The 27930-nt window shown below is 51.6% G+C and overlaps 1 protein-coding gene across 2 annotated transcripts; it reads left to right on the forward strand.

Annotated features, from left to right (window-relative positions):
* The first annotated feature begins 65 nt into the window (after positions 1-65).
* On the forward strand, positions 66-27844 carry MORN5 (MORN repeat containing 5). Of its 2 annotated transcripts, XM_032866362.1 has the most exons (5): positions 66-165; positions 3370-3517; positions 5145-5256; positions 9043-9174; positions 27647-27844. In XM_032866362.1, exons 1-5 carry the CDS (start codon positions 119-121, stop codon positions 27724-27726), a joined length of 519 nt encoding a protein of 172 aa, XP_032722253.1. In that variant the 5' UTR covers positions 66-118; the 3' UTR covers positions 27727-27844. The 2 variants fall into 2 exon arrangements, with proteins under 2 accessions (XP_032722253.1, XP_032722254.1); XM_032866363.1 differs by lacking the exon at positions 5145-5256 and having other exon boundaries at positions 27647-27757.
* The last annotated feature ends 86 nt before the right edge of the window (positions 27845-27930 follow it).

The following is a 27930-nucleotide window of genomic DNA, read 5'->3' on the forward strand; positions in this document are numbered from 1 at the left end:
GTCGGGAGGCGCTGGGGGGCGGGGCTTTGCTTAGGCCCCGCCCATCTTGGTTGTCATAGTGAGACGGGACGCACTGAGACTCCGGGATCCCAAGGGCTGGAGGCTAGAGGCTGGAGCCATGGAGTACACAGGAAGCCAATATATTGGGGAATATGTAGACGGGAGGTAAGAGCCTCATCTGATTCACTGTGTCTTGAGTATTTGTGATTGGGAAAAGACGGCTGCCTTTTCGCATTTGCCAAGGGCTTTGTACCAGACACTTTCACAAACTTTATTCCTTTTAACCTTCAGGACAACTCTTCACGTAGGCTTGTTTATTCCCACTTTACAGTTCAGGAAAATGAGACCCAGTGAAGAAGAGTGTCTTGCTCAAGGACACATATCTAATAAGCAGCAGAGCTGAGGTATATTCATTCCATATATACTTGTATGTTTGCTATCTGCCAGTTTTAGATATGGGGATAAAAATATAAAAAATGTCAAGCAAGATCCTTACTGTCGTGGAAGTTACAGTCTAGTTGGTGTATTGCCAATAAACAAAGAAATGAAAAAGATAATTTTAGTTAGTGGCTTTGCCGGAATCTTCCCCTCCTCACAGCAACCCCATGAGATGGGTATTATCCTCATTTTGCAGGTGGGAAAAGTGAGGCTCAGAGTAACTGTGTAACTTACTCAAAGTACTAGTTGGTGTTGGGCAGGTCAGGGATCAAAACCCAGGTCTGACTCGAAAGCTCATGTGTTTTCTTCTATGGAGCCCTGCTACTGAGCTCCTACAGAGAACACATCCAGTTGGTGCAGTCCTTGAAGGCTTTCTGGAGGAGAAAATATTTGAGATGGGCCCTGAAGGTTGGGTGGGATTTAGGTGGGTAGAGATGCAAGGTGAAGAATGCTTCCAGGCAGAGGGAACAGCATGGGCAATAGTTCAGAGGATTTACAAGTGGAAGAGCAGGCAGTTCAGTGTGACTGGAGTGTTGGAAGTATCTAGAGGAGAGTGAGAGCCAGAGCTGGAAGGGTGGGTCTATGTTCTGGCATAGAGAGATCTGAGTACTGTGCATAATTTTACGGGTGGGGGGAGCCACTGATAGATAGATTCTTGGTAGGGCTGGGCATTAGGAAATCTAATTTGTTTCATTTCTGTATCCCTCTTCATAGTGCATACACTATGTACTCAGTGAATGTTGGCTGAATGAATGAATGAATGAATGAATGAAATTTGAGATATGATAAGTGTATCCTCACTATGGATTGGAGTCTTTATATCTTTGTTCTTTTAAACTACTTTTAATTTATAATGAAGGCTTTTGCCTTGAGCAAATAAAAGAAAAATGGATGGAAAGACTAGAGAGAGGAAGAGAAGGGAAAGAAGGAGAGAGGGAAGCAGAGTAGAGATGGGGAGATCAAGTCAGAGCCCATGGTTGTCCTAGTAAAAGGCAGCAGGACCCTGGACCAAAGCAGAAGCAGGGGGGCTGCAGGAAAGAAAGATGTAGAAGTTTGGGGATTTTCATTTCCAGGACTTGGCAACTAATTGACAGGTTCCCAGTCCCACTCAGAGACTGCCTCTAGTCCCAGCTCAGTGCCTAGCTCTAGGCTTTGAACCTGGATGATTCTGATACCATTTGTGGGAACTGAGAACTCTGAGGAGGGTCCACTTTGGAGGAAAAGAGGATGAATTTCATTTGGGGTGAGCTGGAGACGTCTGTAGAAGCTTTGAGCACTGATATCCAGTTTGCAGTTTAAAAAAAGGGAGCGGCATCTAATCTCTGAGAAGGGTTTTGTTGGAGACAGAAATGGTAGATGTGATTTCAAGTAAACACATAAAGGAGAAAAGGCATTCTCTTACCTCTCATGTCTTGCAGGAGAATAAACACAACAGTGAACACAATAGAACTCTTACTCTATTTGAGGCATTCTGCTATTTTTTCATAGCTATTATTTCATCTAATTATCTCAATTAAGAAGAGGAGTGTTGTCATTATCCCCATTTTACAGATGAGAAACTCAGGTTCAGAGAGGCAAAGGAACTGGGCCAAGGTCACACAGGCACGGAGGTGGCCTGTGCTCAGGTTTGGTGGCTGTAGGTCTGCATTGCTCAGAACTTGTTCCACAATGTCTGACCACAAGGCTCTTCTGCTCCGGGCCTGTGCCCCAGTGGCATCTTCCTTCATCCCCCCGGTCAGTTCCCTTCACTCCTTATGCAGTAGCTGTTTACAGGACACCTGTTTACACAGAATCATGATTCTAAGAACTGAGGATACCAAGGTCTTCCTCTCCAGACCTTTAATTAAATAGGGAATATGAGAAATACAATTCCAATGCACGGCAGAAAGTGCTAAGCATCCAACAGACGTACAAACAAAAGCCTAAAGAAGTTCAGAGTTAGAGGAGATGACTTCTAGCCAGCAGGGGAAGAACAGGGAAGGAATACAGGAATGAAGAAATGGAGGAAAGGATACTTCTTCAGCACTTACCAGATGTCGGGCCCTTTACTAGGAAAATCATTATACATTATTTGGGTTGATCTTGGGCATTAATCTCAGCCACTTCACACATGAAGTAAGTGGTCAGCTGGTCAAGCTGGGTTTCCTTGGCCTGGGCTCCTATAGAGGCCTGCTTCCCCCTGCATGGCAATTCCCACATATTCTGCAATTGCTTAATTGTGTCCCCCACTAGACCGTGAATCCCATTGATGGCAGGGATGGCATGTGCCTTGATCACTGCTGTGACCTTGTTGTACCCAGCAGACCAGACTCAGCATGTGTGGTAGGTGTTGATATGTAGTAGATGCTCTGTAAAGATTTGTTGGAAAAAAGGAAGGAGGGAAGGAAGAAGGAAGGAAGGAAAAAAAAATAGGTTTAAGGAAGTCTCCAAGGCCATACATCTAGGAAATGGTGAAGTACGATTCAAACCTATGTCCCCTGTCTGAATTTCATCCTTTTCCCATTACCTACAAGTGGTGTAAAGGGCAGGGGTGGGCTGGTCATGGGGGACAGGGAGGACACAAAACCAGCTGCCAGGAAAACTGGCCCGAGTCTCTGCTTCCCAGTGTTTACTGTGTGGCTTTGGGCACATCCGTCCCCTCTCTGGGCCTACCAAGGGCTGTGTTATGGGATGTGAGAGCCCCAGGACAGCCTCTAGGTGAGGGCGAAGACAAACCAACAAAACTCTGTGCCCCATCCCCACCATCAACAACACAGACCCTCTCATTTTTGAGTTTTTGAGAGAAACAAAAACGTTGTTTTCTAAGAGAATATTACTGGGCCAGTAACCCCTGAGGGCCCCGAGAATGAGGTTCCCACTTGCTCTCCTGTTGCCTGCCTGCTCTGACCCTCCGGCTCTGCACAGTCCGCTGATTTCCCTTTGTCCTTGCAGGATGGAGGGCGACGCTGAGTACATCCTCCCTACTGAAACGAAGTATGTCGGGGAAATGAAGGACGGCATGTTTCATGGCCAAGGAACCCTGTACTTCCCCAGCGGGAGCCGCTATGATGCCATTTGGGAAAAGGGACTGGTCGTGAAGGTGATTAGCCTGAGGAGGGGAGGCTGCAGAGGGCAAAGCCTTGGACGGGAAGAGCCCCCACTACAGAGCACCCTGATCTGTCCATCTGGCGCCCTCCTCTTTCCATTCCCTCTGCTCCCCTCCACCCGATCTCCCAGAGCTCTGGAATCCACTCCTCTGGATCCGGAAGGGCCCCTGGAGAGGCCACGATGAGTTTGAAGCCTAGTGTATCACTAACTAACTGAGTGACCTTGGGCCCATGACTTCCCCTATAAACTGGGGACAATAGTTGTATCTCATATTGCTGCTGTAACAAATTACTATAAACTCGGTGACTTCAAACAATAGAAATTTATTACCTTACAGTTCTGGAAGTCAGAAGTCTAAAATAAGTCAGCCATGCTGCATTCCTTCCAGAAGCTGTAGGGAAGATCCATTTCCTTACCTTTGCCATCTTCCAGAAGTTTCCTGCATTCCTTGGCTGGTGGCCATGCCTCGATCTAACCTCTGCTTCTATCATCACATCCCCTTCTCTCTGCTTTTGTCATCATCTTGTCCTTCATCCCTCTGACCCCCTTGCTTCCCTCTTACATGGACCCTTGTGATTATATTGGGCCCACCCAGGTAATTCAGGAAAATCTCCCCATTTCAAGATCTGTCAGTTAATCACATCCGCAAAGGACCTTTTGCCGGATGAGGTTAACATTTTTACGGGCTCCAGCAAGTAGAGGTGGATATCTTAGGGGGACCGTTATTCCACCTGCCCCAACACCGGCCACCACCTGGGGCAGTTGTGAGTGTAAATGAGGTGATCTCTCTAAGCACTGTGCTCAGTGCTTAGTACCCAGTGCTCAGTACCCAGCATCCAGCAGGCACTTAGTGTTAGGTCTTAGTAATACTTCCACAACCACTGCTGCTCTCATGACAAGTCCTCTAACCCATCTAATCCCACCTGGGACTTGTGGGCCATGCATACAATTCAGGGGGTCAGTGGAAACTACCCCCCCCCCGGCTTTATATGCCAAAATTTCTGTGTATCTGTGGTTTTCTCTGGGGAAAGACCTACGGCTGTCATCCGTTTCACTAATGCCCACCTTTGAAATGTTAAGGAACATTCCTTGTTTTACCACTTGGAGAGTCTGAGCCCCAGGAAGGGGATGTGACTTACCCAAGGTCACACAGTGAATTAATAGTATCGGAATTTCCACCTACGCTTCCTGATGCCCAAGCCAATGCGACCTCTACATCCTGGGGATTCCTTCAGCCCTGGGGCAGCAGGGGCAGAATGTACATGTTTGGACAAAGGGCTGTGACCAGTGTCTGTGACTGTTTTAGCTAGCTCTGTGCTAAACGCTTTGCCAGTGCACTGCCTCATCAAATCAACCCCGTAAAATATATACCATTAGGAGGCAGTTTTACAAACGAGGAAACCAAGGACTGGGTCATCTGCCCCGCATCGTGCAGAGAGTGGCCGCAGAGCCCAGCACTATAGCCGTTCCTTCTAATCATCACAGCCCCAGTAGCTGGGTTAGCTCTCACGGCTCCTCTGTGGCGACGAGAAGGTGAGAAAGCCAACTCTTGCCATGACACCCGTCCTCCTTGGCAGAAGGGCTTCCTCACCCCTGCGCGCATGCTCCATGTCTTCCAGGGCACATACACCTTCTCGGACGGGCTGCAGTACGAGGCAGAGCACTGGCATTACTGCGACAGCTGCGATCGCAGGTTTTACACCGAGATCTGCCATGGCTTGAAGCCTGCAGGTACCCGGGCACCCTCCCTTTCCTTCACACCCAGACCGGGAGGGAAACAAAAGGCAGCCTCATGTAAGGGGCCATGGCCCCTTGAAGTCCCCCTCAGATGTCCGCCGTCCCAGCTCCGTGCCTCGGTTTCTCTCCTGCAAAAGGGGTTCCGTAGCATCATCCAGCTGACAAGTCTGTTGTTAGTAAGCTCATGCAGGCAAAGTGTTTCCAGCAAGGTCTGGCATGCAGGAGGTGCACGGCCCATCTCGGCTGTCATTGTCACTAGCACCTGCTGTTGCATGGAAACTAAGCAGCACCGAAGGAGCGGGTGCCCAGTGTACCAGGCTCCGGCCGAGGCTCTGTGTGCTGCCGGTCTCACAGAATCTCCAGACAACCCCACCATGCCCGCCTTTCTGGTCCCATGTGGCAGAGGAGGAAACTGAGGCTCCAGACTCCAGATCTGCTTCCTGGGGGTAGAGCTCCCCAGGGGGCCCAGGTCTTCCTCTCTGTTTCCCCTGTATCAACAGAAACCATGTTCCATCGTGGAGGGTGACATGCGGGCCCAGACTCTGGATTCGGAGAGCAGCCACAGAAGGGGCTCACGTGTTTCCAGCTTGTGTGCGGTCAGCTACACCCCAGGGGCATAGTGGTTGGCCCAGCCGAGACGATACATCCAAAATGACAGATGGGAAAATGACTGTGCAAACCATAAACATAAATCCTAACTTATGACATGATGTGGTGGAGTTGACCAAGCCTGGAGCTAGAAGGTCTGGGTTTGAGTCCTCAGTTCCCTCTCAGTAGCAGGATGAGCCTGGGCAAGTCAGCCTCCATGAGGGCAGAAGGCTCCAGAAGGCATCCAGGATGGAGTCAGGCAGTCCTGAGCTCAAACACTGGTTGTGTCACTTTGAATCAGATAGTTGACCCGGTGAACCTTCTCTCCCTTTGTCTCCTTTGTCAGCTCCTCATCCCCCTAGTTTTTAATTTGGGGGTTCCCAGAGCTCTCTGGCCTCAAGCCCTCTTCTGTAACATTCTGTCCCCTCTCCCTAAACAAGCTGATTCACCTCTAAGAGTTCATTTATACCATCAGCTTCCAAATGGAGATCAAAATTCCTGAGCCCCAGGTTCCTGTAGCCAGCTTCCCAAACACCCCAATTTGGCACCCCTTACCTTGTCTGCACGGAACTCATTCCCTTCAACCCCCAGGGATTGCATCCTCGGAGACTGTCACCCCCAGAGACTGTCACCCCATCCACCTGGATGGGCCGAGTCCTGTCTTCTTCTTTCCCTGTGCACAAGCAACCATCTGTCTGGTCCTGTGGATTCTTTTTTTTTTTTTTTTTAAAGATTTTATTTATTTATTTGACAGACAGAGATCACAAGTAGGCAGAGAGGAAGGCAGAGAGAGGGAAACAGACTCCCCGCCAAGCAGAGAGCCCGATGCGGAGCTCGATCCCAGGACCCTGAGATCATGACCCGAGCTGAAGGCAGAGGCTTAACCCACTGAGCCACCCAGGCACCCCTGGTCCTGTGGATTCTACGTCTTAAATATATTCCTTCATGCATTCATTGAATAATTGTTGACTGAGGCCCCCTATGTGCCATACCAGGCTTCCTTCACCCTCTCTGGTGCTGCTGTGTCCCAGACCTCCATCCTCTCCCCTGTGTTACCTAGTCTCCTGAGATCTAGGTTTGACTCGCTCCAGGCCATTCTGCACGTGGGCACTCTCATCTTTGCAGAACATGACTCTGATTGCCACTCTCCTTCACCCCCACCCCTGTTACCTACCCTTCAGTGCCTCTCCGCTCGTCTCATGAGAAGGTTCCAGATTTTTAAAATGACTTTCATTCTCTGGCTCCTGTGGCTGAGCCTACCCTCAGCCCACACCACCTGCCCTTCTGGGATTTTCTCTCCTCCCTCGCTGTGCTGGCTCTATCTCTAGACCTTGAAAAGACCACGCTCTTTCCTGCTCTTCCCTCTGCTGGGATGCTCTACCTGCCCATTTCACCCAAATAAACTCCTTCCCAGCCTGCAGGTCTCAGCATCATGTCCCTTTGTCTGGGGCCCCTTCCCTGAATTCCCAGATGAGGCAAGGTCTCCCTGTGGCATCCCGTGGAGCGGCCAGGGCTCGTCCACAGAACTCTGTCCTGAGTGCACAGCATCCCTCTTCCCACGCCAACTGCGCTCCATGAGGGCGGGGGCTCTGTCTTCGTCACTGCTGTGTCCCCAGTGCCTGGCACATTGCTTGGCACCGAGTCGGTGCTCAGTAAACAACGACACAGGATGGATAATACTGACATCACAGCAGGGGAGGTGAGGTGTGGGCGTTAAGGTCATGACATTGGATTTCCTGAGCACCTACTCTGTGTCAGACACTAGCTGGGCCCGAGGGGGACCGTGTCTGCCTTCAAGGAGCCACCAGTCTAGGTCCCACTTGAGAACCTTGTCTGTGGCCCCTCCTTGGTTAGTTATGACAGGGCCTGGACTCTGTCACGGGCTCCTCACCCCCAACGGAAGCCCATAGGCAAAGAGAGAGCCCCTGGCCTCAGGCCTTCAGCTGTCACGTGGCGGCTGGTTTTGTCAAAAGTGGGGCTCTGCCAGGCTCATGGGCAGCGCGGTGGTCTTCCCTGCATCCTTCCTTCTGCTCTGGTGACTCCCAACGTGGCAACTTCATCCTATGTACCCACTGCCTTCCCAAGGCCCGAGGCACTCGGCAGAGCCCAGCAGCAGCTGCCTCTCAGCCTCAGGGGCAGCGAGAAGCTAAAGCAGCCCCTTCCGCTCCTCTCCATCTCTGAGATGGCACAGGCAGGAGGCTCTGGGGAGAGAATGGCTGGGAAGCGATTGGCATGGAGTGAGAGCTCAGTCACCATATGCACGTGGTGTCAGTAACCAACAGAAGAACACCTGTGTGCAGGACAGGGCCCTGCGCTGTGACCAGGGTGCTATGCTCGGGGCGCATCCGGCTCTCAGTCCAGAGGACAGGGAATTACAGGAAACGCAAGAGCCCGAGAAGTTATTTATTCCAACCTCGTCCCCCTCACTCAGGCCTCGGCATTCCAAGATACACAACACCCAGGGCAGTGTGACCAACTCCTCTCGAGCTCCGGGGGGTTCCAACGTCAGCAGCCTGATGTGCAGGTTTCACGGCTGGGTGCCCTGCCACTTCCTCGCTGGAGAGTCTGGGGCGAGTTACTTGACCTCTCTGAGCCTCAGTTCTCTCATCCACAAATGGGGCCCCAGGGTTGCTGTGATCATTGAAATAGTAGGAGTCAAGCATTTAATGAATTTCTAGGCACAGGATAAACACTTGGTAAACAGCCGCCATTGTAATTTTGGTAAGAGTCAAAGTTGATCCCCGCCCACCTGACCCATTTCTTTCCACTGTTGTCATTCTGCATTCCTCGGCCCCACCATGCTAGGCTTGCTGAGTGAGGCCTGAGGGCTCACGCCTCTGGGCTCACCCCCTTGCACGCCATCCCTCCTCTAGACATGTCTTTCTATCCCCATTGCAAACTGAGATGCTCCCTCATGCTCTGTCTATATCCAGAACCTACACCCCTGTCATGGTGTCCCCAGAAACAGAGGATGGGGGCCAAGGGAAGAAGTTGGGGTTCTAGTCCCTAAGACCCGGCTCCCAGAGCCAGTTTCAGGAAGATGCTGTGGGGCACTGCTCCCATCGCTTGTCCTCCGTGCTCTGAATGGGGAGCATTTTGCCACGGGGACAACCAGGCAGAAGTGGCCTTCTGGGGGGCTGGGTTTTGATTTAGTCTTGGTGACGAGTTAATTATCCATTGCATCCTTTCAAGGTATCTCTCAGCTCACCAATATGGACCCACCTCGAAAAATCCCCGAGGGCTGTTATGACTGTGGAGATGGCTTCTACAACCCGGCCACAAGGATAATCAAGGACTACAGGAATCGCTTTCTGAGAAATGCAGGTATGTCCATTCTGACATGCCGGGATGCCCGTTTTCTCCTCTCTCGCTCACACATATCTGTGTGCATCTGTGTGCGCACACGTGCATGCATTTGATGAGAAAGAAACTTCTGACAAAAGACAAAAATTATGATCTGGATGGTTCACCGTGGGGAGTTCTCATGGCGGACGAGTCTCTGCGGGATCACAGAGTGAAGCCAAGGACTGTTGTGGTTAGCTGTGACAGCGAAGTGTAGCACTGAAAGGCTTAAACTACAGATTTCTGCATGCTCTCCTTTGGTACTTAGTGAGCAGTGACTGTGTGCCTAAACACTATGCTTGCTGTAGGCAGAGAAGAAGGGCAAATCGAGACAACACCCCTTGCTCACGGAGCTTGTATTTTGACAGAGAGCAGACAAGGCTTGGTTGCATCGTGAGAAAAGCATAATGAAAGGGGAAAACATGGCCCTAGATGGGGGTGGGGAGAGAGGTAAAGGTGGGGAGTCCCAGGGAGGTGGGAGTGATGCTGTGGGAGCACAAAGAAAAGGTACCTCATCCAGAATTGGAAAGTCAGAGAGTTTCAAGAAGGAAATGACAGCTAAAATGAGACCCAGAGAATAATTGGGAGTGGACCACAGGGCATGGGGAGAGGTTTTTCAGAGAGGAAACAGCACAGGTGAAGGTCAAGAAAGTGCATGATACCATGTGGTCCAAGAATGCTGGCTGGGGATCCAGAACTTTTGTTGGTAAGGGAATGCAAGCTGATCAGACTGAGACTTACAGTAACCAAACTCACAGGAGGCCAATGTACAAATAAGAACAAGATCGTTTTCGTTTAGCATGGTGATTCCTAACCTTTCTCTTTCCTAGAGTCACGGTCCCACAAGGAATAACATTAGAACTAGGCACCCTCTCCCTAGAAAAATGACCACATGTGCACAGACACAAACATACACGTTCACACTCATGCACACGCATGCACATTTTGCATATAGTCTTAAGGGGTTTCTTCTAAAGACCCAGGTCAAGAAACTGTGCTCTAAAATGAGAAGGAAACTGCCAGGGAGCCCAGGAGGCCTGGACTGGCTGATGAGAGCCTCCTCTCCCTACAGAGCCATTTACTCCGTAAGTCGGTGGGGATCAGAAAGTTGCCTTTGTGGTGCTGGAATCAGAGCAAAGGGGACTGTCAGTTGGTGCTGTGTCTGAACACCAGAGCACAGAGCTCAGAGAGCCCTGACCCACGGGTGCTCCTGAGGAACATGGCCAGTGCTCACACTCCGGGTCCCCTGGCAGTTTTCTTTAATGACTTCCTGTTTCCCATTAACAGAGTAGACTGTGCAGAGCACTAATTCTTCTGGGCGTTCGTAGGCTTACTATGGAGTTTCTGGATAAGGAAACTGAAGAGATGCTGAGTTAAACAATGCTTAACCGTTTCATCTATTGAAGGGCTTCCCAGGGCCATTCACATGCTAATATACCCGGTACTTTTCCTCCCCAGCACTTATGTCAACTGTAATTAAATCTTCATTTGTGTGAGTAATTGCTGAACGTCTGTCTGTCTCTCTCTCCCCTGAGACTGTAAGATCTATGTGAGCAGGAACTCTTGTGTCTGTATCAGGTAGAGTCCAGTCAGGAAAATAGAATTTAATATCAGGAGATCCTGGAGAACTGAAAAAGCAAAAGGAGGGAGAGAAAGCAGAGAAAGTCACTGCAGGGAGAAGCAACCCTCCCCGCCCCCTTTTCCTGGATGGGAAACCCTGAGACTGAGATATTAGAACATAGAGGGTTGAGAGAGGGACCCCCAGAAGGGGTGACCCAGACCTCTGAACAGAGCTTACTGCCCAGTGTGGCTTCTGGGCCTCGCTGATGCTAGGAGCTGGGGGACAACTGGAAGGTGGAAGTGAGTGGGCCTTTTGCTGTCGTGACATCAACATAAGCAACAAGACACACAGAAAAGAACGTGTCCCTTCTTCCTTCACGTGCCTGCCTTGCAGCATTTAACTGGGGCTCAGCCGGCAGAGCAGAAACATGAATCGTGTGGTCCCAGTCCAGACTGCAAAGTGAGAAGAGAAGGGCAGATTTGGAGCCAAGAGTAGCCTCCTCCCTGGCATGGTGCCCCTGTCCTTTTGTTGTTGGTCAGTGTCTGTACACACTCTTCTGTCCTGCAAAGATAACACGTCTGTGCCTTTTTGTGTAATTAGTTACAAGTATCTTTCATATGAGTACAAAGGTGCTCTCACCACACCTCCTAGGGGGCAGTTCCTGGTGGATGAAGGGCCATTGAGCAGGGGAACTCATCATCTGGTCTAGATACAGGGTCTCAGTCAGGAAAAAGGTACCGTCGTAAGTGATGGGTCTTAAAGAAGGAGCAGGGATTTTGTTAGCAGGCATGTTGGGGAAGGGCATTCCAGGTAGAGGGAACAGCACTTCCAAAGACACAGAGGCATGGGGGAGAAAAAAAAAAAAAAGGCAAGGCGTGACTGGGGAATGAGAAACTGTGGCTCCAGAATCCTCTGGGCAAAAGCCATGTTTGGTAAGAAAATTGAAAATTCATGATGGGATGAACAGATAGTGCACAGGGGACTTTTAGAGCAATGAAGATACTCTATATGAAATTACAGTGAGGGCTCCATGATATTATACACTCATCCGGACCCGTCAAATGTACTACACCAGAGTGAACCTGCCTGTAAGCTTCAGATGACTATGAGGTGTTGGTGTCGTTTCAGCAAATGCACACTCCGGTAGAGATGGTTGATAATGGGGAGGCCATGCAGGCATGGGGGCAGGGTGCATAGAGAAAATCTCTGTACCTTCCTCTCAATATTGTTGTGAGCCTAAAACTGCTCTAAAAAAAATAGCCTTTGAAAAATGCATCATGAGATGGGAAGGCCATTCTTTGGAGGTTTGGAGAAGGATGGACACTGAGGACTCTTTGGTTGACAAATGTTTATTGACTAGTGGCTGTGGATCTGACCTTGGGTTAGGAAGCATCACAGAATCTTCTCTCAGGGAGGAGGAGAAAGTGGCGATAGATATAAGTTGCTACAAGGGAGCGTAGCAGGGATATCTAATCTGGAGATCAGGGTCAGCAGGCCAGGGTGGTTTCCTGGAAAGAGCAAGGTGGAATGGGCAGCCCAAAGAGCAGACAGGTGCAGCAGGGTCGGGAAGGGTGAAAGGCAGAGGGAACAGCATGTGCGAAGGATAAGATGGGGGAGAACACTGCACATTTATGGGGCTACAAGTAGTTTGGGAGCATGAGACAACAATATGTCAGGGCAAGAAGAGCAAGAGAGGGAACCCAAGGGATGGTAAGGGGAAGGGCAGCAAGTTTCCACCCGAGGGCAGCAGGGGAGCAAGGAAATGTTTTGGGCAGGTAGAGTAGTAGCTGAGTCATCATCTAGGGATTTCTCAGGCTGCACAGAGAGAAGGGGCCAAAGGAGGTGAGACTAGATAGGAAAGATGGCAAGATGGCAAGAGAGGGCACCCGAAGGGCCCCAGGCCCCAGCGTTTTGTGCCAGAGACCCAGGTTCCATGTCCTGGCCCAGCTCTTGGGCTGCCTACTGGCTGACCCTGGGCCAGCGCCTTCCCTCTCTGGGCCCCTTGCTCTTCATCTGTAAAATGAGGGAGTCGGGCTGGATAATTTCTAGGGTCCTTCCAACCTTAAGAGTCTACGATGGAGGAGAAAGGTAACCAAGGGATATTTTGGTCCTGATATTATAGGACAGTTGGAGTTTGGAGTGTCCTGAAAACCACTAAGAGGAGTCTCTGTTTGTGGCCACCTAGTCATTACCTTTGACTCACCTCACCCTGCCGGGGACCGATTCAGACTTCTGTCCATCTCTTGTTTTCTCTGGGCCCTTTCTCCCCTACATTCTGGTCTGCCCCCATAAACAGTGCTTCCTGTTGGCATCCTGAAGGTGCGGGGCCGCTGGCGATGCAGGCCCACAGTGGGGCCTGAGGCCATCCCAGGATAAACAGAGTGGCCTGAGCCACTGCTATTATCAAGTACATGCCACCTGGCCGGGTCAGAGCCGGGGACACTCTTTTTATAGGAGGTCGCGGGCTGGGACACCCGCAGAAGGGTCGCCCTTGTTCACCTTCAGGCCTCGCAGTCTGCCCCAGGCTCCTCCCCCACCCCGCCCTGACTTCACTCCCCAGACGGAGATGCTTGCTCTCTCTAGGCCAGACTGGAAAACCTTAGCCTGCTGAATTGCAGATGGGCCGAGCTCCAAGCTTGCTTGACAAACCCAGCTTTGCTCGGCTTGGGCTTTAAGAACGGCCTTTCTTACCTGGGGAGGATGGTACCTGCTGGCTGGGTTGTGGTGAGAATTTAAATCTGTCCTTCCACTCATCTAAAAGCTTCTGAGTGCCGACAGTGGGCCAGGCTTTGGGGATCCATGCTGGCAAGAATCCTCGCAGACCGTGGCTCTCAAACCTTCTGGAGGGCAGGGACCGTGTGATGACGTCTGACTCATCACTGGATTCCCTGCGGCTCACACAGGTCCCCAGACATGGAGCTGATTAAATGTTTCTGGAAGAAAAGCAGACAGGCAGGCAGAGGACCCACCTACAAGCCCCTCCTCTTCCTCAACAAAGTATAGTCCCTGACACCTAACAGACAACTTACTATTTCGAATAATAAGAAACAATCTATTGAGCTTCTCCGCACCTGTGGGTTTTCAAAACCCCTTAAGCTTTGAAAAGCTTAAAAACTTCAGCATTAAGGATCCCAAGCCTGTGACCTTCTGGCCAGATCGTGTCTGTGCCATTTTGGTTTGGGGAGCCCTATGCTTGGTCCAGGTCCCCTCTCACCCTGCTGTCTGAACCCCAGTGGTGGCTGTCATTTCTGGTGCCTACCCTAGAACTTTTGTGCTTATGAGCCGTGCATCCCCTGGGAAATTCCTACGCAGCTGGGGGCGGGTGAGGCCTGAGATTAGGGGACTAGGGCGTGCGTAATGAATGACAGATCAGGGAAGGTGAGGCTGGGATCAAACCCACTCCCATCTCCCCGTAAGGTCCACAGTCATGCTACTGCACTTTGCGGCGGCCTCTGTTGGGACCATAAAACCACACAAGGCAGCAAGTCAATGCAGGCAGGATTCCAATCAATATGGCAGACACAAAGCAAAACACAGACAGGGTTAGGACTTGCCTCCCTTAGGAGGCTAGGAGAGGTCAGAGAGACAGCCTTGTGTGGCAGTTAAAAGCCCAGGATCTGCAGTCTGCACCTCTGGCTGGCCCCTGGTTCCCTGGATCCACCACTGGGCAGCTGTGAGACCATGGCTGGCTGGCTTCTGGTCTCCTTTCTGAGTCTCCGTTTCCTCATCTGGAAAATGGGCCTTCTGGTAATTAATTTAATCTGGAGGAGTTGTGGTTGGGGAAAAATGAGATGAAGTCTGCAGGACACCTGGCCCGAGACCCGTCCGTGTCCAGTGATAGGCAGCTGGGACCATTAGCGTGATGATTACTCCCTCGGGCTGGAGGAGGTGGAAGAGAGGGAGGCCCTGGGATTAGCTGAGGTTTCTCTGGTGCTCCAGGACAAGGAGGCTACGGGGAGAAATGAGACGGGATAGGCCATGCTGTCGGCCTCCTCAGGGGTTCTGCTTGGGAAACGGAATGCTACTGAATCGTTGGGGTCTGCAGACTCTTAATTATGGTGTCTAGAGCCCCCAACCTTCATCCACCACCCCATGTTCCGGCTCAACCAGACCAGCTGCTTCCATTGACAAACACACCTCTGTTCTCACCTGTTCCCCAGCCCAGAGTCAGAGACAATCCCAACTCCTGCCCCAATTCTGTTCTTTCCAGCTTTGTGTTCTAGTTAATTCCTTACTCAGCCATCTCCCTTCCTCCACAGAGCCATGCCTCTTTCATGGCTGTTCCTCTAAAGAACACAGGTCCTGCCCCCAGTGGGAGCTCAGCGATATTCCCAAATGGATGAAAAGGCCCATTTTAGAGTCTTAAGATAAAAACACCACAGTCCCTAAAATGAGATGCTACCTTATTTGATGAAGGGTCCTTTACATACTATGGGCCAATAAGGACGCTTTAGACGATATTAGGGATAATTACGTTTAATATGGTGGGAAATTGGGAGATTAACCCTTAGCCTCCTACCCGTCCCCCTCATTCTGCTCAGGAGGGATAAGCCTGACCCGCGTTAGCCGTTGGTACGTGTGTCTCTTCATGTAGCCGTTGCTCGCCTCAATGTTACTGGTAGGAATCATTTGCAAAATAACCGCACCACTAATCCTTACTCCCTCCCTGCAATTAATGACACCCCATGCGAGTGTCTCAGATGAAAGGCACATTATTAATATTCAGAGGAAAAAACCCTCGTAACCATTTTAACATATACAACTAACAATGAACTAAATTTGCTTTGTGGAAGACAGAGAGTGAGCATCCCAAATTAGTTTATGTAAAAGCTGAAATTCTTCCCCGAAAGGTCTCAGTACCATCCTCAAAGAATATCCTGATCATCAGAAATGCCGTCAAGATTCCCGCCAACATTATCCCCTTTGTTGTCTGAAATGTCGAATCAAGCACATCTGGCAAATGTCCTAGAGCTCACAAATCTTTCAAACAGCATATAATTCCCAATGGTTAAAGAGATAACGCCACCGCTTAATCGTGCTGCTCTTCAAAATAGCACCAACTTTCCTTCAATCAGAAACAATGGCTTGGGCTTCTTAAAAATATCGCATACCAGTGATTATTTGCAGAGAGGGCCCCTTTGCGTTTGAACCTGTGGGTTCCAGACGGAATTTAAAATCAAGATCACCAGCCTCATTTGAATGTATGCTCAGTTCGATGGACAACGGGGGGAAGAAATTTGAGTCGGGGGTCCAGGAAGAGACCTGGCCCATGTGATTCGGAGGCTCTGGGAGGTGGTGGATGGCTCCCCCCCCCACCCCCACCAACCATGATGACAGTTGACCTTGACTGAGCATTTCCCAGGCACCGGACACCCAGCTACTAAGAGGGCAGGGAGTGTTCCCGTGACCCCTGCTTGACAAACAAGGAAACTAAGCCTTAGAACTAAGACTAAAGGATCTCCCCAGGAAATGGCAGGAACTGGGATTCACACTCGGGCTTATCTGCATCCAAAGGTTTTTCGGTCTCCTTTCCCTTTTGCTGGACCAGCTCCTAGGTCGTTCCATCCAAAGAGGCAGGGGCCTGGAGCTTCCAAACATCACGGCTCTGCTTCCCACCCAACTTCAGGCAGGTTGCATAGTGAACACCTAGAAATGAAAAACGGCTTGGTCGTCTGAGGCTCTCTGGCATTATTGAGCAGGTGAAAGCTGGAAACATCCTGGATGTCCAACAGGAGGGAACGGAGTAAATAATATGGGGTGTATTCTTTTTTTTTTTTTTAAAGATTTTAGTTTTATTTATTTGACAGAGAGGGATCACAAGTAGGCAGAGAGGCAGGCAGAGAGAGGGGGAAGCAGGCTCCCTACTGAGCAGAGAGCCCAATGCGGGGCTCAATCCCAGGACCCTGGAATCATGATCTGAGACAAAGGCAGAGGCTTAACCCACTGAGCCACCCAGGTGCCCCAATACGGGGTGTATTCTTACACTAAACCTGGTACCATCACTAAAATGGCAGTCAGGGAATGGATCCATGGCTGTACAAAGGGACGCTCTTTTATATCAGAGGAGAAAGCAGGACAACAAAAGCAACCAGCATTTACTGAGTGCTTACGATGTTCCAGACCCTGGTCTGAGCATGTTGCATGGCTTATTTTATTTCCCTTCTTCTCATCCCCACGGTAACCCTGGGAAACGACTGTCTTCATTATTCCCACTTCACAGATGAGGAGACTGAGGCGAGGTGAAGTGTGTTGCCTAGAGTTACGTGGGGGATAAGTGGCAGACCTGGAACTCGGCCCTGGGGCCTAGCTGACTGAAGGCTAAAGATGGCCTTTGAGCAGGTTCTGGAGTTCACTCATGAAAGAAAGAAAGAACTGGAGGACCCTCCTCAGAAGACTGCTGCGGTAATTCTTTTTCCCTAGATAGTTCCCCACATTTTTGCTCCAAAATTGGCCAAAGAATGGGACTCTCAATGCTGCCTGCAAACCAAGACTCCTCGAATTTTGAGGACTTCACCTGACCAGTGAGAAGCCTGAGGCCCACACGGGGCAGATCACAGCCCGCGTGTGGGAACGTCGGGACGAGCTCCGGCTGCCAGCCAGGCCTCCTTCCCCAGAAAACCTGGGCTGTCTCTCCACAATGCTTCCCTCGCGGTTTTGGCAAAATGGCCCAGCGAGCCTCCTGCACAGGCCCTCCCGCCGTCATCTCTCCGTGACACAAAAGGCAATTTGCCCAAATGTGATAATCACGTGGAGGCTGGCACGCAGGGCCATCCCTGCCTTATCTGTGGTATTGTTCGCAGCGCCGTAATGAAGGCTCTGTGGAGGGATAATATCACACTTGTAACTGCCAAAGAAAATGCCTGCACAGATCACACACCCCTGCCAGCAGACTTGGGCATCTGCTTGAAGTAGGAAGGGAAGGAAGAGAAATGATAAGCTGAAACCCTCTGCTGTGCCGGGGACTCACTCACCACCTCCCAGTCTTTTGAGGAATATATCCTCACCTCTGTGTGGCTGCTGGGGAAACTGAGGCTCGCTGACAGGTGCAGCTAAGGAAGGGATGAATCAGGATTTGAACCCAGGCCTCCCTGACACCAGATGCCATGCTCTGCACTGAGACAGGCTGTGGCCTTTTCTGAATCCTGAACTTCTATGAGAACCTGGGCAAAGCTCTAGAACTTGCCCTAGAGGAAGACACTTGAACCCACCAACAGAATTTTGCCTACAGAGGGCGGAATCAGCCTCGGTGGGGGTCTCAAAGGAAAAACAGCCCGAGGGGGCTTACTGCCTCTCGCCCACATGTCAGAATTGCCCACTGCTCCTTCTCTCCCCACCCCAATTCCAAGAGCCCTGGAAATTTCCCTTCCAGTGGTATGCCCTCAGATTCTGGTAACAATAAGTCCCCGCCCCCACGGCAGCCTCCTGGAGGCATCCAAAGGACACAGCTTCCCCTTCCGCATGCTGCTGGAGTCAACCCCGGGCTGGCCAGCCTCGAGGTTTGTTTTGTCTCCTTGTATAGAAGTGAATGCAAGGCCGATGGCAAACTGTCCTCAGGCACCCTCCCACCTGCTTTTGATGGGGATTCCAAGACCGGGCGGGAGGCCGGCAGGTCGCCCATCTCTCTCTCCAGCCCTCGGCTTTGTTCCTCATCTTCATCATTTCTTACCTGCCTAGAGCCCGGCACCTCTAAGGCTCCCCCCAAACTCGGGTCTTAACCAGGGTGTCCCTGGGGGGCCAAACTCTGCACCTGTCCCCTCCAAACCAGTGTGGGCCAGGGGAAGGAGACGAGTACACAGTCCCAGGATCTGGGAGTGGGGCGGGGGGGGGGCTCTCTGGACAGAAGCATGGGAACTGTAGGGGGTCTAAGTGTACAAAGACTAGCGAAAATTCTGCCCCACGACGCAGAGTTCTGAAATGAACATCAACCCCAAAAATAAGTATATGAACAGAAGTCCAGCATAATTCTATATTCCTATCATGTTTATGTTAATGTTTAACTGGAAATATCACATATGAGATTCTTTCTCCCAAACACCGGGAGTGCCCCTGCTTTGCCGGTGCCAGAAGCCAGCAGCACAGTGGGCTGGGAAGGTGGGGAGAAGAGCCCAAGTGTGGTTGAGATGCTGTCCTGGAAAAGGTGGTAATTGGCTAGGCCTTCAAGGATGAGGGGTGAGTTTCGCTAATGGAAGGGAAGGAACAAAGCACAGAGAGATGCAGGAACAAAGGATCCCCAAGAGAGAGCACCTAAGATGGGGTCTTGTGTTGGCGGAGGGAGGAAGAGTCAAGAGGGGTCTCCTTCCAACAGGGATGGACAGACTGGGCTTTGACATGTGTGTAAGAGTACATCTGGGCTCGGCATTCAAGTCACAGGGACCCAGTGTGGGGCAGAGAGAGCCTTGAGTGCCATCTTTCAGACAGGGAGGACTAGAGGCATGGTGGTGACAGAGAGGTTTTTCAGGGAAGCGTGGTTGGCCGAGGGCTACAGGTCTGGAGATGGATTTGGGTCTGCCCCTGTGCCCACTCACTGACTGGGTGACCTGGGGCAGATGACTTTACCTCTCTGAGTCTCAGGATGCTCATCTGTGAAGTGAGGATGCTAACAGACTTTGCGAGATTCCTAGGCGGACTGAGTTCTAGTCTGCTGGTGCGTTCTGCAGACTCTTAACATCCTAACACCCCTCCTGGCTGGCCCCACCGCCAAAGCCTTAATTCAGCCTTTAGTATCTGTCAACTAGAGGACACAGGTCCCAGCTGCCAGGCCTGTCCCCTTCAGCCCATTGTCCACACACAGCTGGAGAGCAGAGGCGGAAGGGAGCAGTGGTCAGAGCAAAGGCTCTGGGGCCCAGGCCAACTGAATGACCTTGGCCTTGACACATTGCTTCCCTGAGCTGCCTGTGTATAGTGACTGGGCATCATGAACATGGGTAGTGAACCCAAATTCAACTGTGGGTGCTTGAAAAACAGAAGTGGGGAAGCAAGAAGAAGGGGAATACGAGGAGTGCTGCTGGTCTGGCAGCTTCCTTCCACTTGCTCACGGCGGGGTGTGGGGAGATGTGAATCCCTGGTCTCTGGCCCTGTGTCTCCTGTTGGATGAGCAGCCTGCCACACGCAGGATGGTTCTAGTATTTCAGGATATGCCTTTTTTTAACAAGCCGGCGGTGCCTTTGCACTTCAACAGCAGAAATGACTCTCTCTTCTGACCGTGTCAGAATACCAACTGCCTAGCCCTTCTTGGGATGTCCTTCCCCAGCACGGGGCCTTCTTAAGAGATTTCCAAGGGGCATCATGAATTAGGATATTTTACCCTTCACCGACGGGCCGGAGCACCCAAAACTCCTATCTGAACAATACCAGCCGTGCATACGACAGACGCTGGTGAGGACTGTGTGAGATCGGGTGTGCGAGGTGCCCAACTCGGCTCCTGGCACGTTCGTGTGTTCCCTAACGCCAGGTGGCCCTTCTCTCGCTCAGACTCACCCCTTCCAGGCACAGCCCGAGTCCAGTCCTAAGTCTGACTCTGGAGGCCTTTCTCTAGTCGTTTCAACATATTAGAACAAAAATGTATCTGCACTCCCACATTAAATATATATTTTTTGCTGCTAAAACTTTGAAGGGATTTTTAACATTTTGCATGGTAAATTGTTGGGCTGCCAGTCGGGCTGTGACTTCTAGTGTGCATATTGGGGAACTCTTGCAAAATGAGGCAAGCAAGCTTACAAACTGATTTCAAGTGTAAGAACATTGTTTTGATTTCTAAATTTAATAATTCAGTCTGAATGCATTAACTAGATAACGTGTTAATTACCGTTTTTGCAGTCTCCCTTTCTGTATTTTAGAAATACCAAAGATTGGTTTGGTGTCCCCAGATCTCTCACATTTGAACAGGCTTTGAAAAGCTGTGGGTACTGAACCCTGCCCCTCTAGTTCCCAGGGAGTGAAGCGGCCTGGGTTAATCCACTCCCCACCCTCCACGCCCACCCCAGAGCCCTCCACCCACCCAGCCCAGAAAACGCTTTTCTACAGAGAAAATCAAGAGCAGCCCCAGGGCTTCCCCTCCTACACCACCATAGGCTCTGCCCGGGCAACGATCCCTTAGTCATTATTGGCCATGCCATGGCCTTGGCCTCTGGCCACCAGCACTGCCAGCAAAGTTCAAAGCCTCCTGCTTGTCAGGAGCTGTGATGAGGAGGTGAGGGTGGCACCTGCTCAGCTCAGGCTCACAGAGCCCTGCGTTTGCACAGAAGGTGGGGCTGGGCTTTGAGGGTGGCACTGCCCACGGGTTAGGGCGCCAGTTTTACCAGGCACCTCCCATCCCCGCCTGGAACCCCAGGCCACACAGGAGCTGTGTGAGCGTCAGTCTCGACCCCAGGAAAAGAGGGCAGCCCGAATGACAGAGCGTTGTGGGTGAGCGCTAGGCTGTCCCTGAGGGACGGAAGGACCGTCTCACTCAGCCCCTGCTCCAGGACACACTCAGACGCTGTCACACACTAAGTGCCACACACACGCTGAGCACTTGCACACTCACAGCACACACCTGCTCATGCTCACGCACACACCCACACTCACACTTAGGGAGGCTCTCATGCACGTTCACCCAACTGGGTGGAAACACGGCCGTTTGTTGCGGTGCACACACAGCGTGAGTGTGGCTCTTTCACTAGCTCTATGAGTCCATCCCCTCTCCTGAGGCTAAGATGCCTGGTTTCATCTTGGTCCCCTCCCTGTCCCAGCGGGAGGAGCTGCATAGCAGTGGTGACCGCAGGTGTGCTCGGCTCAAAGGCGTGCCAAGAGGTCACAGAATCGGGCTTGTGGGCGCCCGATAACCTGGATCCGCCCGTTTGCCCTATCTGGGCTCGCCTGCCCAAGCCTGCCCACCTCACTTTGAACAAAAATCAGTGGCTGAGCTGTGGTTCTTTTTTTTTTTTTTTTTTTAAAGATTTTTATTTATTTGACAGACAGAGATCACAAGTAGGCAGAGAGGCAGGCAGAGAGAGAGAGGAGGAGGAGGCAGGCTCCCCGCTGAGCAGAGAGCCCGGTGTGAGGCTCAATCCCAGGACCCTGGGATCATGACCTGAGCCGAAGGCAGAGGCTTTAACCACTGAGCCACCCAGGCGACCCCTGAGCTGTGGTTCTTGATCTTTATGGTGCTGATCCTTGTATAAAGACCCCCTCCTCCCGCATAGGAACAAGAAGTCCCAGGGTACTCTGCGAGAGTCCCTTAAGAACACTCTCTTGCAGGAACCCAGTTAGGGAATGAAAGATCCATCCAAGTGGGGATCATAGCTCCTCCTTCCTGGGTGTCATCCTGGTGCTGCTCACCCTGGTTCTGCAGGAGGTCTCGTGAACCCCCGCAACCTCGCCGGGTCCAGACAAGGAGCTCAGCCCAGCTCAGAGAGGGAGAGTGGTTTGTCCAAGATCCCCCAGCAAGTTGGCGCCAGGGCTCAGCACTGGGACCCAGAACGCCTTCCATTCTATGCTGTGCTGTTACGCATACCCTGGAGTCTCACTGTGCCAAGACAGCCTCGGGTTTTCTTTTGCTTTGGAGCATTTCCTGCGTGCCAGGCATTGTGCTAAGCACTTTTCAGGAATGACCTCACTGGCTCCAGCAGGCACTTTGTTGGTAAGGGAATGAGACCCACCTGCCCATGGTCTCTGGGCTGGTGGCAGCCAAACTCCAGGGCCTGTGCTCTTGGCTGCCTTTCCACTGCCTCCCTGCCAACCACCTGGAAGCTCGCATTGCCCTGCATTTGTTGGAAGATTTTTAGGATCTCTTCCCCCTGCACTGCGCCGACCTGGGGATTGCACTAGTGACACGGACAGTGACCCAGCTGGTGGCCTGTGCAGGCCTGCCCGTCCCCGCCCCCTCGCTCACTGTGAGGCAGGCCCCAGACCAGCCGGGGCTTTGAGCATCCTGAGTGTGCTTGGTGCCCCAGAATGAGCCCAGACCACCCCTCAGTTCTGTGCTGTGGAGCTGCTCCATCTGTGGCCTCAAAACACACAAAGGAAACAGCAACCTTGGCCCTGCACTTGGCATATCGACTCTGTCCTCTCAGGAACTCCATTTGCTGAGGGCGGGGAAGAAATTCTTCCCCTTTTGTCCAGATCCCACAGGGTAAGCCTGTTGCTTTCCTGTCCCCAACTTTGCATTGCTTTATTCATTCGTTAACCCGATACTCATTAAAGACTTTTTAAGTGCCAGATCTGCCCCAGGCTCTGAGGACCAGGAGTGCAGTTGGGCCCAACTGCCCTGGGCTGGTGGGGGCCGACAGTGACCTCAGCAGGAGACAGGGAAGATGCCATCCAGACAGGGTCCCTGGGGGTGGAGGACTGCCAGGAGGGCCCCGGGACCTAGTCGCCCACACTCTCCAGCGGCCTTAAGTTTGGAGTGTGGCAGCTACAAAAGAAAGCCACGTTCACCAGACGCCTCCAACCTCACTCACATTCCCCTTCCTGAGCCCACGGCCTTTAGTGCACCGTGCGCTTAACGCCGCCTTGAAAGAAATCCTGGAATGACACATTTATATTGCCTTTGGTTGTTTGTGTTCAAAGCATTTGTTAATTACACATGTTTAAATGACACTGCAATTGGTACCCTGTCGTCCAGGCCTTTCTTCACTTTTACATACACTAAGGCTCCGAAATGGCCCTGCCCGGGCTCCCAAAACAGTATATTTAAGAGGCACAGAGGCCCTGGTGTGCACGGGCACAGCGGGGACTCCCCTACAGCAGGGTGAGGTGAGCTGGGCGGGAGGCAGTCTGGAGAGCAGAAGACCGGCCTTGAAGTCCAGGTGAAGGTGTGGGGAGCCTTTCCAGGCAAGGCTTCTCAGCAGGGACGTCCCGTAGTCAGATTTGGAGTCTCTCTCCCCGAAAGTTCCTTTTCTTCTCTATAAGAAGCCCAGTTCTCCTAATAATTGGTGAGATTCCGGCGGGGGGGGGTGGCTTGGGCAAGGGAGGGGGTTCCATGGGACAGTGAGGTCACTTCTAAAGCTTCAGCCCAGAATAAAGAAATCTTTCTGCCCCAAGGGCAGACAGACCTGAACCTGAAGAGTGTCTGAGTGGAACCTTTGGACAATACCCTCTGCTGGGTCTCAGTTCCCCTCTGTGGGCCGCCCTCCAGCCCCCAAGCACAGGGCACGGGGCTCATCCATTCCTTCCTTCCTTCACTGAACAGATACGGAATAAGGACCTCCAGTACCACTCACTGGCCGGGAGTTATGCCCCATCTCCTTGAGGGCAGTCTTCACAGAATTTATCTGGAATTCTTCTGCTCAAGAAATTTGTCTATTCTCCCATTTTTACCAATATTTTCATGCTGGCTCTTTTACTTTGTAGAAATTCAAGAACCCCCATCGATGTTTGTAGGAACCTAGGAATATTTTTTTTTCAACTCCCCAAATGCATGAAATTAGCAAGGCATTAAGTTGGAGGTTAAGAGAAAAGACAATCGTTTCTTATTTTTTCGATTGTCAATACACATTAAGAAGATTTGGGAAATACCAAAACAGAAGAACCTCTCCCATCTGTCCCACTGCTCAGAAATGACTATTATTCACGTACAATGTGTTATTTTTTAAATTTTTCTTCTGTGCACGGTTTTTTGCAGATTATGCTGTCAATGTAATTTTGTTTCTTGCCTCTTCCCACCTTTTCATCATATCAAAAACATCTCTATGCTACTATACAGACTTCATAACCCGACTTTTTCAAGCGCTGCTAAATCAGTTTCCCCCACCCCACCCTGCAGCCAGACTTGTAGCACAATACCGGGCCTACAGTCCCCGTTTAGAAATTATTTGTTAACCGAATACACAACAACGTAGGCCTTCTCTTGTTTTAGAAACATAGATTATTTCAATTTCCTTGACTCTAAATAATACTGAAGACAAATAGATTATTCCCTTAGGATCGTGTCCCAGAGTGGAATTGTGGGCCAACAAGGCCCAAACTTTTCAAGATAAATGCACCAAACCAGAAATCTCCCTCCCCTTCCCTTCGGAACCACCAGCAATTGTGTCCAGGGTAATAATTTACAATTGATTAAAGAGTTTGCGGCGTGGCCCCCCCCCCCAACCTTTTCCCCCCCTTCCTCTCCCCCTTCCCTCCTGCCGAAAAGGGGGGGGAAATTATCCAAGAAGGTGAAGATGTTCTCAGACAATCATATTAACATATTCCAACAATTGCAATTTGCAAAATAGTAATCACAACTCCCGGGCTCTGGGAGGCATTAATCAAAGCGGCAGGTTTAATTCCATTTTAAATATTGATGAAACGTGCTTTGGCGGCCTCACCCTGGCGTGGCGGGGCCAGGGGAGACCGGGCGCCTCTGCGCAGAGGAGGTGGAGGGAGGGTTGGTGAGCAGCTGCCAGGAGGGGAGGCATCTGTGATTCAAATTGGTGGCTGTGCCGCCAGGTAGAGAGCGAGAGGGGTAGTGAAGAGGCTGTTAAGTCCATTGCTGTCAATTTGTAACGATCGGGGAGGGGCCTGAGGGCTGGTTTAGCACAATACCCCCAGTTTGTCTGGTTTCAGGGGTTAGCACTGAAGAGCTTGCAGCTGCACAGATTCGAATAGCCCAGAGACTTCAGAACTGTAATTATCAACCAGGCTGCTTGCGGTGTGGCAAAAGTGGGCTTCACCAGCGCTTAACTCTTTGTGTGCCGCCGCTGTCCCCACCCCCGGGCTTGACAGCCACGCGTGGATTCCCCAGCAGCCTCCCTGGGAAGAAACCGAGGCCCACCTGCGGCGCCGGGCAGTCCTCGAAGGCAAGAGCGTGCCTCTTTCCTGAGGTCACATACAGAGGAATAGCAGGGAGCAGGCAGAGGAGGCTAGCTCTGTGCAGGGCAGCCTTGCCCCCTGGCTCCCTTGTCACATCAGCCCCATCAGCCCCAGGGTGGGGGCCATCTGGCTTTGGAGTCTGATGGGTTTGAATTTTACTGGCTGTGGAGGTGAGGCAAGGCTCGTCACCTCTCTGAAAGGGAGGGAACCTCCACTACCCTCCTGGGCTATCGCCAAGACTCCACAAGACCGGTGTTTGCAAAGCATGGAGTACACAGTAGGCTGTCAGTAAGCCTCTGTCTCTCTGATCCTGGGCTGGGTGCTTTCCCAGAAGAGGAAGGGGGCAAGGGAATCTGGTTGGGAGGGCAGAATTGGGGATGACCCTCCACGTTTGAGCTCTCAGGGGGTGCCCTTGGTCTCTGGCTACTGCCACGTGTTCCTGAGGAGGACAGGTAGTCCCATACTCCCATCCCTTAGGGGGAGGCAGGTCAGGAGAAGCGACAAAAGCTGCTCCAGGGTTGTAGCCCTGAGGAGAATGGTGTGAGGAGAGGGGTTTGAGCTAGTTCTCTGTCCCTAGGGCCTGACATGGAGGTGAGGCAGGAATGAGGCAGGGACAGCTATGGCACTAGGAAAAGAACTCCGGTTTAGCTGGGAGTCATGAAGTGCAGGCATGACCCCGAGACCCTCCTCCTCCTCCACGTTCTCCACGAGTCTGGGAAGGAGAGGGCCCAACGACGTCTGTCCCGGCGTGGGAGGTGGCACCCTTGGGTGTCCTCCCCAGGAAGGGTGGATAGTAAACGTCACAAGGAAGCCACCGCAGAGTATTAGGCAGCAATAGGAAGCAAAGAATGAGATGTACATTTAGCAATAAGAATAGATCTTGAAAATGTAGTGTTGAGTGAAAGAAGTAAGACACAATGAGACTCACAGCACAATGCCATTTATGGTGGCAAATTAAAACCACATTCGCACACAAAACAACGGCACACATTTTACAGAGCTGCATGCATGTTTAGGGGCATATATCCCACCATTAAAGTGGGTCTCTGTCAGGGCTCGGGGAGGGGCTGTGTGTGGGTTTGGGGGATAATGGAGGAAAATAAGTCTGTCCCTGGAGAGATGACTGTGGTATGGTGGGACCAAAGACTGCATTTCACTCCCTCTCTCTGAGGTTTAAAGAACAGCACAAGCTTTGCAGTCTGACCAACCTGGGCTCACATTCTGGGTTCTCCTGTGCACTAATCTGTGTCTGTGGGCGGGTGACTTGACCTCTCTGAGCAGCTTGTTCCTCTGCAGAAAGACAGCATTGCTGCCCGCAGGTGCTCACGAGGGTTAAATTAAGCGAGATCAACGAGCATAGGGCCCATAGGAACATCAGTTCCTCCTCTCTATTCTCCACTGAAAGGCTCGGAGTCAACAGAGGTGTCAGGTTCCCCTGTGGAGCCTTGGATTCTTAGAAGGGTCTATAGTGAGGGGCGCCTGGGTGGCTCAGTGGGTTAAAGCCTCTGCCTTCAGCTCAGATCATCATCTCAGGGTCCTGGGATCGAGCCCCGCATCAGGCTCTCTGCTCAGCGGGGAGCCTGCTTCCCTTCCTCCCTCTCTGCCTGCCTCTCTGCCTACTTGTGATCTCTGTCTGTCAAATAAATAAATAAAATCTTTAAAAAAAAAAAAAAAAGGGTCTACAGTGGAAAACCCAGGAAGGAAACAAAGAAGAGCTGAGCTCTGGCCCCTGGCATTACCGGCAGGGCCAGTACTGGCTGCTGAGGGGGTGCTCTTTGTGGGCGTCAGATGGGGCGGATGCCCAAGCAAGTTGCTCTCTTGGTGCCCGTCGGGACTGCCCAGCTCAGAGTGGCCACGTAACCTCGTGCCTGCCTCCACGGGCGATATCCACCATCAGTAAACCCCTTTGTGTTCAATTTCCCCAAGACCAGGCATTCATAGGCAACTGGAGGATTCGGGTTTTAGTGAAAGATTTGTTCCTTCCCAGCACAGAGCTGGCCTGGCCCCCGAAGCCACACCCCTGTGCTGGAATGCAGTCCCAGGATGCTGACCGTGGGTCTCCCCGCACAGAGAAGGCCCAGCAAACCCCAGGCATGACCAGCTCTTCCTCTTCCCCTACAGATGATGACGAGCACGAGTGGATCATCAGGACTTGTCGCAAGGGCTGGGATGAGATTGTGGGTCACCGACCCAAGCTGTGAACTGTGCTGCTGGTGGAGGTTTCCTCTGCACCACTGGCCGTGGCCGGCCCTGGGGGCAGCCTGCTGTTCCAGACCCTGACTTTTAGCTCAGGAATAAAGCCTTTCTGCACTCAGTGGCCCCAAGTGTACTTTCTTGAGATGATTTCTTAGGGGATTCTCATTTCACCGGCTTCAGAATCACCCGTGAATTAGATATTTCTGGAC

Source organism: Lontra canadensis, unplaced genomic scaffold, assembly GCF_010015895.1.
Source record: "Lontra canadensis isolate GAN:19392208 unplaced genomic scaffold, GSC_riverotter_1.0 scaffold30, whole genome shotgun sequence".
In the NCBI taxonomy this organism is placed as follows: Eukaryota; Metazoa; Chordata; class Mammalia; order Carnivora; family Mustelidae; genus Lontra; species Lontra canadensis.